The 15690-nt window shown below is 44.9% G+C and overlaps 1 protein-coding gene across 3 annotated transcripts in view; it reads right to left on the reverse strand.

Annotated features, from left to right (window-relative positions):
* The window catches only part of DOCK1 (dedicator of cytokinesis 1), a 525518-nt gene that overhangs the window by 432218 nt on the left and 77610 nt on the right, over positions 1-15690 (reverse strand). For all 3 annotated transcript variants that reach the window (XM_078434961.2, XM_078434960.2, XM_078434962.2), the window contains exons 6-11: positions 13437-13585; positions 8711-8846; positions 7319-7476; positions 5993-6074; positions 5447-5582; positions 2255-2327 (exon numbers count right to left, since the gene is read on the reverse strand). In XM_078434961.2, the coding sequence (XP_078291087.2) occupies positions 2255-2327; positions 5447-5582; positions 5993-6074; positions 7319-7476; positions 8711-8846; positions 13437-13585 (734 nt within the window). The remainder of the gene's footprint in view (positions 1-2254; positions 2328-5446; positions 5583-5992; positions 6075-7318; positions 7477-8710; positions 8847-13436; positions 13586-15690) is intronic.

Below are 15690 nucleotides of genomic sequence, written 5' to 3' on the forward strand. Positions count from 1 at the left end.
TCAAGAGAGCCGAGGACTTTTAATTTACTTCACCAAGTTAAAAAAGACAGAGAGAGAAAGATGTACACTGTGCTTCCTTCCCTAAAACTTATCCTGTGATATAATAAATCAGTTTTAATGGAGCAAAAAACGGTTTCATTAGCATGGCATTTCCCAAAGAACTGGTTTCATTGCTTAGTTTGCTATTAAAATCATGCTGCTCTTTTGTTTCAAACACTAGAAATATTAGTCTTCCTTTAAGGGAGCAAGGAGTCACAAATTACAGCAAGAGTCGAACACGTAATAATAATTTTTAAAATGGGTGTTTTGCTCTAAGACAGAAAAAGATGGCGGCAACATGGCCGTAACACGTCCCAGTGAAATTCGGACTTGTGGGTCTTAAACTCGTAACCTCCCTAACTTTTCAAACAATGACCCACAGTTTTTTTTCCCTTGACTTTTCCCAGAAGACACTAGCAGACAACAGGTAGTTTCAACTCAGTGGTACATTAAGACATCAAGAAACTCTGAGGTCTAATATATAAAACAGCATTCAAAACAGCACTGGGCTGCATTATTTCTCATGGGCAAAAGCAGCAACTTAGTATTATCATTTTATAAGGGCATATTTTATTTATTACCTCAATATCTGCCTATGTTCAAAGATGATGTTTCCCTTGCTTACTGAGGAAACTTCCAGATTCCGCAGAACCACGCTCCCTTTGTAACTATCCTCACTGGATGTGATTCCAAGGCGGCACTACCCAACAGGACGTTCTGTAATGACGGGAATGTTCTAGACCTGTGTCGCCAAATATGGTGGCCACCAGCTACCAGTGGGACTGAACACTCTCAACGGGACTTTGGGAACTTCAATGGGAACACTTTTAATGTGATTGAAGAAGTATTTCATTTGATTTAATCTGCACTACTTGAAACAGCCACATGTAGCTCATGGTTACCATATTGGACAGAGGAGTGACACTAACGGAATGAAGCCACAAAAGACCTTTGCCTCCAGTTGTGTGTGGTGAAAACCCATTTTAAGCTGGTTAATGCACGGTTTTCTGTTATTCTCACCCTGGGAAGACTGCAAAAACTTCCACTGAGCCATGCTTTAGGATGCTGTGTGACTAGATCACCTGCCTGCAAAGAAAACCATCATAACCCCATCTTGAACAAATGGTTCTCAACCCCGGGGCTGAGTGAGGGGATCCGTCACGCAAGAATGGGCAGTGCAATGGCAAGCCAAACTCACAGCTCCGGCCCACCCTGCCCCCAAAGAGACTCCTTCAGCTACCTGCTGGGCATCACCAGACTCCAAACCTCCTCAGCCAACACCTGAACACAGATTTCGAAAATAAAATTTATTTCAAGCCTGGAACCACTTAAGTAAGAACAGAAATAAGGAGAAAAGGCAGAAGGCAGAACACTACGGAGGTCATTCTAACACGCCTTATGGTCTACCCTTCTAAGATTTCACACCCTCAGGAGGAAGCTGTCTCTTCTGATTAACCTAAACCACTCTAATCCCTCTTCCTTTCTCTCTCCACGGCCGTCTGAGATGGAGACGCGTCCGGTGAAGTGGCCACAGATCATTATGTAGCTACTCTCTCGCTTTCATCCCCAAGGAAAGGACACCAATCCTTTCGACCTTTTCCACGGGATCTACCTTCCATTCAGAGAATCAATTTAACAAATCTACTCCAAGTGTTTTCCAAGCTTCCCACACCTCTCCACACACTTGGCTTCAGAACTACAATAAACCCTAAGAAAGGTGAGCACAGACTCAGTCCGCTCGAAGCAGCAACAGAGACAGAAAAGCAGCAGCATGATTATTTGTTTCAAGTGTTTCACTTTACAAAAGAATTCATCACTATTTTGTTTGGTTTTCTATTTTAAAAACAGCAGCCTCCCGTGATGAATGTGGAAATGCTGCATTTTGAATATGTACAGCTACTAGAATGAATCAATTATGTAAAGGAACATTCATGCTCACGGTGGACTGGTAATTCTGCGTGTCCTATGCGACACGGCGATTCCCCCGAATTACCCGGAAAATCTTGTACATGCAAGACCACGAGGCAACTTTAACCCAAGACTCGTGGGGCTACAGAAATGCCATGCGCTACCGCCGTGACTACACAGATCTTTCATTATTACAAAATAATCAATCTCTATCTGTGCTGAATTTATAAACTTAACTTTGAAGAGAATTATTACAAACACACGTTTTCCATCTTGTATCTGGCTGGGTGCTTTGCTCCATACTTACGGCTGAAAGGGGATGAAATGCTGCTTATCTTCATCATCTACTTTTCCATTTATTATATCTGTTACATCCATCACTGGGGACAAGAAAAGAACAGGGATTGTTTTAAGTGCTATAATCAGAGAAAACAAACAAACAAAGCAACATCAGATTGTCTTCCGACCAACAGCGGCATAAAACACACGGTGGCATTTTTTTTTTTTTTTAATATTCAAGTTCAGAGCATTTTCATGTTCCAAAGACAAATGAAGTTATCTGAGAACATCGACCCAAATGGGGTTGGGGCCCAAATGGCAGAGTTCTGCTCAATAAATTCCTTTGCCTAGGAAGCAACTGGACACTCTGGAGCTGCCCTGTCCAAACAAATGTTGTGTGATGATGGAATGTTCCGGAACAACAAGCACCTGAAATGTGGCAAATGTGATGGTGGTACTGAATTTTTACTTTGATTTCATTCATAAAAGCCACATGTGGCAAGGGCCGACCACGCTGATGGGCACTGCCCCGGGGTATCCATAAGTTCTCGCATCCCCCCCCAAATAAAGTAACTACCATCCATCTACCCATCCCACGCCAGCATCCGTGGACACTATTTCAAGGGGCATTCGACAGCTGATCCTCAAAGTCACCGACTGCACAACTGAGGAAATGGAGGCTCAAGGACACCAATGAATGACCTTGCCCAAAGTCAGAGAGCTAGAAAGTCTCCGATGCTCAACCTCTGACCAATGCAGCCAGAGACCCCCAACGACAGCCCTGGGCACTTTCTCTGTCTCCATTCGATCCCCACACTTCAGGTAACTGGGCAACATAGCTCGTTGATTTTCTCTTCACAATCCCTTCCCTGGGGATTACGACAATTACTGACAATGTGGACAATTTCGATCTCTACCACTTGCTCCTCCCCCAACAAAAAGGGGGACGACTCTGTAAGGACGAGAAGAGAAGCATCGTCACATGCTGGTTGCCTCGGTGGAGCCCACGGAGCTTCCACAGTGTGTCCTAAGGGAAAAGGACACACTCTTCTTGGAGCAAAGAGCCCACACATGTGTCCAGAGATACGGGTCAAAGCATCACAAGCGAACTAGATCATCAGGTTGTGGATGCCCCGAAGGCATATGGCCCAGACCGCAGTCTCCACCTACCAGAAGACGCCCCTAGCTTTAAGCATCCTCGGGGGCAACGGATTGGCATTAGATGCACCTATTAAGACCCTCGGATGCCCAAGACCGTACTCTCACCGCCAACCGAGAACCGTGTGGTGCTGGGTCGCAGCGGGGAGGGCCTGGGCCTCGCAGACCACCTGCCACACGCAGTCCACAAGGCACAGCCCGCCTGTGCGTCTGCAGCCCTCTCTCCTCCCGCCGCTGAGTGCGTCTCCCTAGTCATACAACCTGGCCACTGCTCTGGGGCGTCCATAAGTTCTTGCATTGCCCCCAATGATACCACAATGCCAAAACCCAGGCATCAGGCCGGGGAACACATCAGGAGCCCAGCGAAGTTTCGCAGGAAGGAAGCAAGAGAGTGAGCCATGAGACTTGCTTGTGACACCAGTCAGGTGAAGGCAGCCTTGGTCTTCCACATCCTGGGAGTGACAGCCCTTTCAGTGGCGCCTGTCCCAAGCCCCGGAGGAGCAGGCTGTGACAGCACAGACCTTGTTCGCAAGGAATCTCCCTCACCGCCGCTCGCCAGCACGCTGGCCCGTACCACGGAGGTTCGCGCTCTGGTTGGGGCTTTGGTACAACCCCGGCTACACAGAATTATGAGTGACTTATGTTTTACTTACGCTTTTTGTCTTTTCGTAAGTTCTATATCACTTTTACACTACATTACAAAAGAAACACGACATAGTATTTCGCGTAGAAGGCTAAGAACCAGAGGCTTAAAGGTCCGTGAACACATCGCTCACCCGGGCTCTGTCGACACAAACATGCAGAAGTTATTCTGGATAAAATCTTAAAATTAGGTTCATGTGTGGGACCTGGAGTTGCACAGGTGTGAACAGAAGCAGATTACCAAAAAGGTGATCCACCTTCTCAGGCGGAGAAGTGTCCCTTCTTAACCAGAAAGAGAACAGGAGGTCAGAGGATGTCCTGAGCAGGTTAGGGGTGTGCACTAGTTTAGGACAGCGCCACTGGGGGTGCTGAATGCCATGTGACGAGGGAGGCAAGGCAGTCTGATGGCAGCGTTCCACTGGGTGCCTCACACCCGTAGTGGCTCATAGGTGATTCGGTTAAAGAAGGAATTCTCATTTAATTGGCAGGATGTGGGGCCTGGGCAAGAATGTGTACATATTTTTAAAGTTTATTTATTTATTTAGAGAGAGAGGGAGAGGGAGCGCGCATGCGGTGGGAGGGGCAGAGACGGGGGGGGGGGGGGGGGGGAGGGGCGGGGCGGGTGGAGACAGAGAGAGAGGGAGAGAATCCCAGGCTCTGTACTGTCAGCACAGAAACCCATGCAGGCCTCAAATTCACAAACCATGAGATCATGACTTGAGCCGAAATCAAGAGTCGGACACTTAACCAACCGAGCCACCCACCCAGGTGCTCAAAAATATATTTTTTAATAGTGCCCCAAACCGTTCCCAAACACAGTTAGGGCTGAGAATCACTCCATTAAGATATTTAACCTTTTGCACCAAAAAGATATGGCTATCTTCATCTCTCCCCAAAAGACAGGGGACACCCTCACCTTTCCCTAGCAGAGGTGACTAATCAGTCCCTCTTCTTGAGCCGTCACCGAAATAACGGAACACAAATATGGAGGACAGACGGAACCTATTCCAAGATAACTGGGTCCTCCTCATGCTCCGGTCTCCTCCTACCCCGTCATCACTTTGACTATTCACTGTGAATTTCCTCCTGAATCAATCAATCACCAACTCCAGAAACCACGAAGCCATCCAATGACTGGCTCTCCTCCAGGCTGAGAATGTGGGTCAGGGTCTCCCTCAGGAGATGTGATCTGCTTTAAAACCAAATATATGATTTACATCGGAAACTTGCGACTGAAGCGTCGCGAGCTGCCAGTCCACAGAAACCACACAGAAAAGAGCTAAGAGATTTCTTTTCCCTCTCTCTCCCACAGAAGAGCTTATAAATCAAAGCAGTCCACCATCCAGTATTGAGCAGCAGCTCTTACTCAGGATGAACGTGACGATCTAGAAACTCTAAGGAAAGCAGAGAAATGCATTACCAGCCACTCCGAAAGGCCGCCGCAGGCCCGAGGTCAGTTTCCTGGTATTGTTGTCCCTCAGCTCCATGCGACCCACTCGTACGATCTGACAAACGAAACTGATTTTGTCCCTTTTCAGGTCTTTGCTTCCGAGGTCCTGGAAACATTAATTTCCATAAATTATTTGGGAGAACCATTACTCAATGCAGGTGCAGCTGAAACAGACAGTAAAAAGATGGATTGGGACTCTCTTCTCTGACCAGTTTTCAGCATTTTAATAAGTTGTTCACATAACAAAAAGGAGCTGGGTAACAATAGTCAATTAACGTTAAGCAAACTTCAGATGCAGGGTTAAGAGAGTGCTGGGGCAAATCTCTGTCATGGGGATCCTAAGGGAAGCTAGAGACCCCTGAACAGCTCTGGGAAGGTATCTTATCACTGCATTCACACGGGCTACAAGCATCCCAAGGATCCCTGCTCTAGTGTAGACACAAGTCGGAGGGCAATCATTAAAAATAATCACTGGAATGGTGAATGATTCAAATGAACCTCTTTGGTTGTACTTACAGTAAAAACAGCTCGCAAATTATGTAATCTGTCTATGTCTTTAGGCAATCCTGAACTTGACCAGCGAACCAGGTAGTTTTCACTTGGGAAGAAAGAAAAAAGAAAGAAAGAAAGAAAGAAAGAAAGAAAGAAAGAAAGAAAGAAAGAAAGAAAAACAAATTCATTTTCTAAATTTAACAGGACACTAAATAGACACCCACATTGATTTATAATTAATAGCACATAAGTCCACAATGCAGACAACTATACGAGTTCAGAAATGTCAGCCATGCCAGAGAGAACAGCTTTTCCATTAGCACATAAGTAATTTCCCACACAAGGGAATAGTCGAGAATCTCTGAAAGGCTGTAATTTTGCAATGGAACTATATGCGAACGTCATTTCAAAGTTTATTATTTTAAAAGCATTATTCGTTTATTGAGATTGACTATGATCTAAACTTCACCATTCATTCATTTACAGTATAAAAGAAATACTGCACGTCTGTCTCAGAGCCTAAAACAACCAAATACGCCATACAGACAAATGGAATCCTACGACAAGACGAAATGGAGTCCGTATCACAAATAAGGATGAAATTCATCCATTTGTTCTGTTTTCTGTCACATACCAACTTTTATAATTTTGAACAACACAAATGAAGATATTTGAGTTTTAAAGGTACGTGCATGAGCACACACACACTTCACACATAATTTAAACCATAATTTTTCCATCTGGACAAAGAGAGAGTTCTACTAAGAGACAAAAGCAAGAAGGAGGGAAAAGACCACATTAGAAATGACAGGGATGACAAAGACGAGATTTATAATATTTCATTCAACAATTATTAATTAAGAGCCTTTATATAGCAGGCAGCCATCTAGACACTATATTCCAGCCAATCGTGTTGCAGAAATGACAATAGGTCAAAGGTCCAAAAGTGACATTCGCAAAAGACAAAAGTTTGACAACAGCAAGATTGAGACAAGAGTGACATTATCTGGGGGGGGAGGGGGGGGGGAGTCTGGAAACATAAAACCCTATGAAGACAACACAGGAAACAATGACTTCCACCTTTGGTTGGTTGCCACGTCCACGAAACAGTTCCAAGACGAAAACTCTACATTCGAACACCCGTGTGCACGCAAGAGAGCTGACCCTGGACCAGAGCCCGGCAGTGCCATCACACCGTCCCAAACCGCCCTGGGCTCAGCTGCCGGGGGAAGTATGGCCAACTGGTCTCCCCACTGCTCTCTGAGAGACCTAGACGTCTGGTGGGCCCAGCGCCACTTCCCTAACGTTTACCCGGAGAGGAAAGACAGCCGCCAAGGGAACGTCACTGACCTGATGAATTTGGACTCCACAGGGTCATAAAGAGACATCAGCACTTCAGCATCTTCTCCGATTTTACAAACCACATTTTTGAGGTTGACAAACAAGGCCAGAGAAGGGGTGGAGGCAAACTTAGCTTGTCTGTTAATATCTATGTTCTGCTTTTGGGACTGTAAGTAGAAATAAAACAGAAAGTTGACAGTAGCAGGGTGCCTGGGGGGCTCAGTCAGTGAAGCGTCCTTGACCCTTGATTTCGGCTCAGGTCATGATCTCCCAGTTCATGAGCCCGAGCCCCTCATCAGGTTCTGCACAGACCATGCGGAGCCTGCTTGGGATTCTCTATCTCCCTCTCTCTGCCCTTCCCCAACTCACGCGCACACATGCTCTCACTTTCTCAAAATAAATAAATAACCTTAAAAAAGAAAGAAAGAAAGAAAGAAAGAAAGAAAGAAAGAAAGAAAAGAAGAAGAAGAAGAAGAAGAAGAAGAAGAAGAAGAAGAAGAAGAAAGAAAGAAAGAAAGAAAGAAAGAAAGAAAGAAAGAAAGAAAGAAAGAAAGAAAGGAAGAAAGAAAGTTGACATTAGCAATAATCACCACTAACCAACGTTGCACTTTCTTTATTGATGACAGAACAGAAAACTACATGCAACCGGTTAGCCTAACACAGCAAAGCCACTCTGCAGTCACTTCCTTGTCCCACTCAACACATGCATGCACCCAGTGCAAAGGTCACAACCCCTTAACAGTTTGTACTGAACGTGGTCTTCAAATACTGCAGTGTCTAAACAACGAATCACGGTGATGTTCACATGCAGAGCTGCTTAATTTCTGGTTCCCCCACTACACTAAATCCTCCGAGAACCCTTCTGTCTTATTCATCAGTACGTCCTCAGTTTGTGGTACCCAGTAGGTGCTCAATAAATACTTGCTGAATGAACGGCTGACTCAATCAGTCAACTGACTTCTTAATATCTGCTATAGAGAAGACACCATTAGAGACCAGAGAAAATGCAGAAGATCAGTAAGACACATGTTCCCTGCCCTGATCAAGCTTAGAATATGTCACTCCTCTGGCTCCTATCAGAGAGGAAATGCAGAATCCAGTATTGTTTCCCATGAGATGAAAACACAAAGTCAATGTCGTTAAGACCCTGCCTCCTAAGACGTAGCACAGTGCTTACAACCCTACCCCCACCCCCACCAAGGGATGAAATCCTTCCTGGTCGTATGTTTTGACACTGGGTTCCTTTCCATTCATCATCGTATGAAATATACTATATTGTCGTGCCTTCTGAGTTTTCTAGTACAAATTCTGGGCCTCACTGGTGTTTTATTAATGTTGAAAACTGTTACTGAGAAAAGGTACTCTCAATGTAAATGGCACATTACAGACAGCCGAACTTACCTTTTCTTCTTGCAATCTTTCCTCCACTTGTTTAGAAGCGATTTCATGAGCTCTAAAGAGACTAATCGTGCTAGTTAGTTCTGGATCCAAAATGTTCCCGTCTTCATCTCTCACCACCAAGTCCAGATCAAGAATTCTAGAACAACAAGAATTCAGAGCTTCATGGACACGGACCAAGGGCTTTGAATTCTCTGACACAACTTCAGTCCCGACAACTAGGCGCAGTTGAAAACATCACAGAAAGTCAGGGTCATCCATAATACTAGGGGACATTAATTCTATAAGGTCACTTTCTTTAAAACACATTCCTTTGGAATTCAAAAAAATTACTCAGGGGCACCTGGCTGGCTCAGTCAGTAGAGCATGAGACTCTTGATCTTGGGGTTGTGAGTTTGAGCCCCATGTTGGGTACAGAGATTCCTTAAACACTAAAATCAGGGGTGCCTGGGTGACTTAGCTGGTTAACTGTCCGAATCCGGCTCAGGTCATGATCTTATGGTTTGTGAAATCGAGCCCCATGTTGGGCTCTGCATTGACCGGATGGAGACTGCTTGGGATTCTCTCTCTCCCTCTCTCTCTCTGTGTTCCTCCCCTGCTCCTGCTCTCTCTTTCTCTCAAAATAAATAAACTTAAAAAAACAAATAAATAAAAATAAAATCTTTAAAACAAACTATTCAATGTTTACTTCCATTGCAGTAGTGACTTTTTCTTCAAGTGCAAAATTTTACAGATCTGCACAGCCCAAATGAAGTGTGTGTTACCAATCACTATATGAACAGCATGGGCAGTTTAAAGCACACACATGCTACAGATAGTTGGGGGAGGGGTATGTATGGGGGGTATAATATACATAGATAAATAGAGTGTATATATAGGGTGTGTAGTTACATATAGAGTGTATATACATACATACTCCTGTGTGTGTGTATGTGTGTGTGTGTGCGCGCGCGCGCGCGTGTGTGTGTGTGTGTGTGTGTGTGTGTGTGTGTATGCAGTGACATACAACCCATGCACCCATGTATTTAAAATTGGTGGTGGTGACATCATCACCAAGCTGGGGAGAAGAGGTAGGAAGGAAGAGCGGGGGCAAAGGCACACCCACCATTCTATTCTCGTCAATTCTATCACACAGCTTTGCTTCTACCTACAGTCAGTTCTAATCCCGAAATTAGCTCATCAGAAGATCTTCGATAAAGATGTTCTACTGTGTTTCGACACCAAACATGTGGACGTTATCCACAATAACGTTAAGCAACTTTCTGGCCAGATGGCTAGACGTAGTAGCCAACTTAAAACATGAGCAGCATCTGTCTAATAAAGCTGTCCATCCACGTCTGGAAATGTTTTTTGGCAACCTTCTCTCTGTTTCCCCAAATCTGACGAAATTGTTAGGTGATTTTTAGCACAATTTTTATTTAAAGAATAAACAAAGACCATTATATAAAGAAAGAAACCAGGAGCTGCACCACGGCGACGTGTTCTGGCTTTCTTTTTAATAAGACATGAGAATCTTAACCACAGATGCCTTATACTTTTGCCTTTGGGATTTTCTTCCTGCTATTAACAGGTCTATGGAAGCAGGATTTTTTTTCTTTAACCATACGGCAAAATAGAGTGTGCTGACAGAAAGATAAATCTCAATTAGATAATGACTGTAACAGTTACAATTTTAAGAGGAGAGGTGACTTGGGAAGAAAGACTCCAACGAGGCAAACTCATGCCCGACTTCTCTCCCTGAAGGTCACACACCTTAAAGCTGGAAAGGAGTCTGATAACGTGTGCCAATCAGGTTTCATTTTGAGAGGATGCTGGGCCACTGCACCATTTGGAAAGCAGTCACAAAGACCTCGTGCTCCCCTCTTAATATCTACTAAGCAAATCCACTGATGGCGAAGCAGGACCCACTGGGCCAGTCGGCAACATGACGGTAAACAGGCTTTTAAACAAATACTCAGAGGCTTTTCGCTCTGCATGAAAACAGCCTAGTAGTTGCAGGGATGGTGGGGTGCCTCAAAAGGAACAGAAAGACATTTTTTTTAAAAAGCCTTTTAGTCTCTCATCAGTTGTCTCTGTAATAAGCTTCGCTAACAAAGCCCCCTCTCTCCCAAACCCTGAGCCCGCCCCTTGGGAGGTGTCAGTGCTGGTGTGGGTGGGGTCAGTTCTGGAGTGGGTGGGGCCAATGCTAATGAGGGGGGAGAGAATCCTTTCTCTTATGGGCTGCCCAGTGCTGGTGCCTGCAGAGTTACAAAGCATCTGGCTTTAGAGGACGGTGGCCAGAGGTCCCACAGGCCACACGGAACCAGGCTCCCTGAGGAGCAGAGGCCCAGGCCACGTACCAGCCTGCTGCATACACCCAGCCGTGTGCTCCTCGCCTCAGTCCTGCCAGGACGGATGGCCAGACCCGCTTCACAAAGGAAGAAACCTAAGCTCAGAGAAACATCCAGAAGAAGCCTGAGCCTGGATTCTGAGCCAGAACCCTCGCATGGTAGAGTCCGTGCTTGTTCCAGAATGCCACATGGAAACTGGCACAGGAAGTGGCTTGTCAGGGTTCTCTTCATGCCAACTCTTTTGTGTGTTTTTCTGAGCAGCCAGTGCTCAGGTGGGGTCTGAACCCACAGTGAGCTTCTGCTACGAAGGTGTGTCTGAGCATAGCAGGAGGGCAAAAAACTGTCTTATTAAGGACTGTATTTCCTCTCAAAGCAGTAAATTATGTTTGGAAACACTTCCTTTCGTAACTCGATTGTTCCACAAAATAATGTACTTTCGTTGCTTACCACAGCCAAACTAAGCAGGTGGTTCTGAACATAAGCTCAAAATACAACACTCCAAGAGAAAATAGAATCAAAGCTCCAAAAAGTGTCATTTTTTTTTAAGCAGGTGCTCACGAAATGGGTTTCCCTAAAACGATATCTAATATCCTATACTCAGAAGATTCTAACTTTCTGGGGCGTCTCCTGTAGCCTTTTTTCTTTAATGTTTATTTATTTTTGGGAGAGATAGAGACAGAGTATGAGCAGGGGAGGGGCAGAGAGAGAGGGAGACACAGAACCCGAAGCAGGATCCAGGCTCCCAGCTGTCAGCACAGAGCGTGATACAGGGCTCAAACCCTCGAACAGCAAGATCATGACCTGAGCCAAAATCGGATGCTTAACCAACTGGGCCACCCAGGCGCCCCTCCTGTAGCCTTAATCCAAACCCTCCATTTAACTAATAATGTTGCTAGAAACTTTTCACACTTGAAAGGATGAAATACTAGAAAACAAAATGATACTGTAATTCTGATTTGGCAGAAAGGTTGAGTTTATACCCAGGGCACCCTTCAGCTAACCGACTGGGGGCAATCCTCTCCCATTCTCTGAGCTTACCATCCTAGTGTGTAAAACGAGGGGCTTGGTCCAACCCAGAAGTTACCTGATCTGCTGTCCAGCGTGGTCCAAGTCTATTTTTAAAAACTGAAATGTCAGGCCAGCATCCCAGATATTAGAAATCAGAATCTTCAGGGGTAGGTCCCACGATTCTGTATTTTGAAAGCTCTCCAAGTGATTCTGATAAGGACCAGCATCTGAGAATCGTGTGACCAGATCATTTTTGAGGCCTCTTGCAGCTCTGACATTATAGGGACAACCAGTTACCTGGTGGGAAAGGGCGTGGCCTCCTTCCGGTTACAGACTTGGCAGACCCAGGAAGAAGCGGCTCACTGCCCCTCAGCATCAGAACCTCGAGCGAACACTAGAACACAGAGCTGTGCGGGAGGGAGCGCACGGCCGCTGAAAGCATTCAAGCACAACGGAGTGGAGACTTGCTGTAGACGGGAACCTTTGCAAGAGCCATCCTTACAACAAAGCAAACTATTTGTTGTTTATCTGAAATTCAGATTTCGCTGGCTGTACTTTTGTTTGCCAAACCTGCCGTCCCCCCGCACTGGTGCTAAGTTGCAAGGTGACCTGTGATGTCCCTTCCAACTCTCAGAACCTGGGGGGTCCACAAAGAAACCTGGTGCTTGTTATTGCCAGGGACCCCAAGTCTGGATTCAAAGTGAAGTACTGTGAGCAGAAAATAAAAGTTCCTTCTCGGCGGGACTCACGACAAGGTCCTCTATGGAAGAGTGCAACTGAGAGACCACCCAATCCCCTGCTTCTTGGAGACAAGAATAGGTTTCAACAATGACTCTGAAAACTCCTGATTTTTAGAACCCAACAGAAAATACCCTATCCTTTTTTTTTTTAAATCTTTAAAGTAATCATTCCACCCAACATGGGGCTCGAACTCACTACCCCAAAATCCAGAGTCACATGCTCTACCGACTGAGCCAGCCAGGCACCCCAAAAATACCCTATCCTTTCAAAAATGAAAACTAGGGGGACGCCCAGGTGGCTCAGTCACTTGGGCATCCGACTTCAGCTCAGATCATGATCTCACAGTCTGTGAGTTCAAGCCCCACGTCCGGCTCTGTGCTGACAGCTCAGAGCCTGGAGCCTGCTTCGGATTCTGTGTCTCCCACTCTCTCTCTGCTCCTCCCCTGCTCATGTTCTGTCTCTCTCTGTCTCAAAAATAAATAAAAACATTTAAAAAAATTTAAAAAAACTAAAAAATAAATGAAAACTAGGCCCTTATTTTGATGTTAGAAATTTTTTTATGATAACATGATCTTAGACTCCTCAAGGCTTACAGTAATGGTATTATATTGGATAATTTAAGCATGAAATCATCTTTGAAATAAACAAACCTGTTGCCATAATCAATTTTGGCAGTGACCTTCTTCTTCAGTTCTTTGAGCTCATCCTGCGGCAGAGTTCCAGAAAGAATCTGCGATCGCCATTCGATAAGGTCATAGATCATGTGCCGCACACTTCGAAACATCTCCCTGTTGTCTTGCTGTACGGAGGAGAGAAAAGCCACACGTAAAGCTTTTGGTATAAAAGAGCCCTGTGGAGTGTTTTCCAAACACACATGTAGTCTATGCTTTATCTGATGCGATCCAATTACTGTCAAGTTAAAAGATGTTTTTAGCATGAAACAGGAACACATCATATGGAATCTGGTTCCTCTGAGGCACTAAAGATCGAAAGGAGAAGCCATAATGCACAATCCTCACTATTCCACCCAAACTTCCAGAGTATATGCCTCTCAGTCAAGAGGTTCACCACAGCGGGATCGGGATGGGGAGCCTCAAAACCAGCCCACGTGCATCTAGCACGTGGCCCAGGGATGGGCAACCCCTGAACCTCCCTCAGGATCAGCGTGAGCTTGAAGATCTTGCCATCGAGTCTTCAACATTTTGAAGACGGCGCCCTGAGCGCTATTCTCGGCACCCCAGGCAACGGGACACCTGGGCCCGTCGTCAACCAGGCTGTAGGGAACAGCATCAGCCTGGGCCCCGGCGCGCTGCGCCTTATTCAGCGCACGCAGCTTCTAGAAGCAGTGAAGTCCAAATCTACAAGCAGTCAGTGCATTTACATCAAACGGAAAACACACACAAAAAAATTCACATTTTTATCACTTTATACATACTTTGAAGGGTGCTGATGGTACCAAAAAAAAGCATTTTGCATTGAGACCAAGACTACAATTCATCAAGGATGTTAGGGATTACGCCCCCGCCTAAAAGGAAGCGGGTGGTTCTTTCTATGAAATCTAGGAGACCTTTAATTTGATGAAATTCTAAACATGGTCCCTATAAACATTAAAACATGGCTACTACACACTTTTTTAAATAACTTCTGCTCTCCACATCTGAACCTCCCGTTCCCCGAGTTCTAGTATGTGACCTTTGTAGGAATTTCTAAGACCCTCCCCACCAACCTGTCAAAGAACGCCCTCAGAGACTATTCTGCACCCCACAAGCTACTTTTATAGCATCATCCTAACGTTAATTTCTTAACTAAAAACTAAATGGTCAAAAGTAATGGTTTATTCCACAATTAGATTTGTTTCCTCTTACTAATTCATTTTTCTAAAGCCTTATCAAGTATCTAAACTTCGTAATATTTTGCTAACTTATCTACAGCCACAGGGCACAGCAAAACACAACTCGTACCAAAACGCTATAAGGAAATTTCTACTAGCTTTGTATAAATCCAACAATGCAAGTCCACCAGAGACAAACCCACATTCATAAAAAGGAAGCTAAGGTGCCCACTAGGCATGTCTACCCCGGGCGTGAACTAGACCCAAGCCCACGAACATACCAGTCAGCATCAGCCCCTGTTTGTTTTCCTGCCATATTTTTGTTTAAAAATTGCTAAGTTGAACATGAAACACCGACTACAAAATTGCTCAGATTTACACAAAACATTCATGGCTAACTTTACGCTTTTTGGTTTCTGAGAACATTTGATGACCAATTACTGCAACTGCTTATTACTGTGCATTTACAAGAAGCCACTGTATAATCAAAAACAACAAGCCTGCCCAGAGAGCAGCTGTGGGACTTTTGCAAGTTTTCTGTGTTCCTAAGAAATCGATGCACTGACTTCCCTCCAGAGCCCTTGCTTTGTGCTGACAACATTAGCATACGAGAAATCAACACTCTGAATAGAAATACAGGCTTAACAAAAGGTAATCTTCTGCAAATATGAATTTATGTGCAAAGAAATGCCCTGAGGGAATAGGAAATGGAAGATGTCAGAGTCTCAGCCTCCCTGCGTTAATAAGGCTTCTTCCGTGATCGGGAGAACTGGACAGCTGCACACAGAGCCAGAATGTAAACGACTTCCCCACCTCTGGAACAAGCACACTTAAGTCTAGAAGACTATGTAGTTTAACTCAAATGATAAGAGACAGGCAATGGCAGAAAAAATAAACAGCAATTGTTCTGTACTGCGTCCGTAAAGAAGCACCCGTTAAAGCTTAAAAGCAGATTTCAGTTTTCAGGATCTAAATATCAACGTTGAGGGTACATCGATGCAGACTGCCTAGTCCTGTCTTCCAAAGCCTTCAAGCAGCCCGTCTCCCCTTTTAGCACAATGAAGGTGAAATCC

The sequence above is a fragment of the Panthera onca genome, chromosome D2, assembly GCF_046562875.1.
Source record: "Panthera onca isolate mPanOnc1 chromosome D2, mPanOnc1 haplotype 2, whole genome shotgun sequence".
In the NCBI taxonomy this organism is placed as follows: Eukaryota; Metazoa; Chordata; class Mammalia; order Carnivora; family Felidae; genus Panthera; species Panthera onca.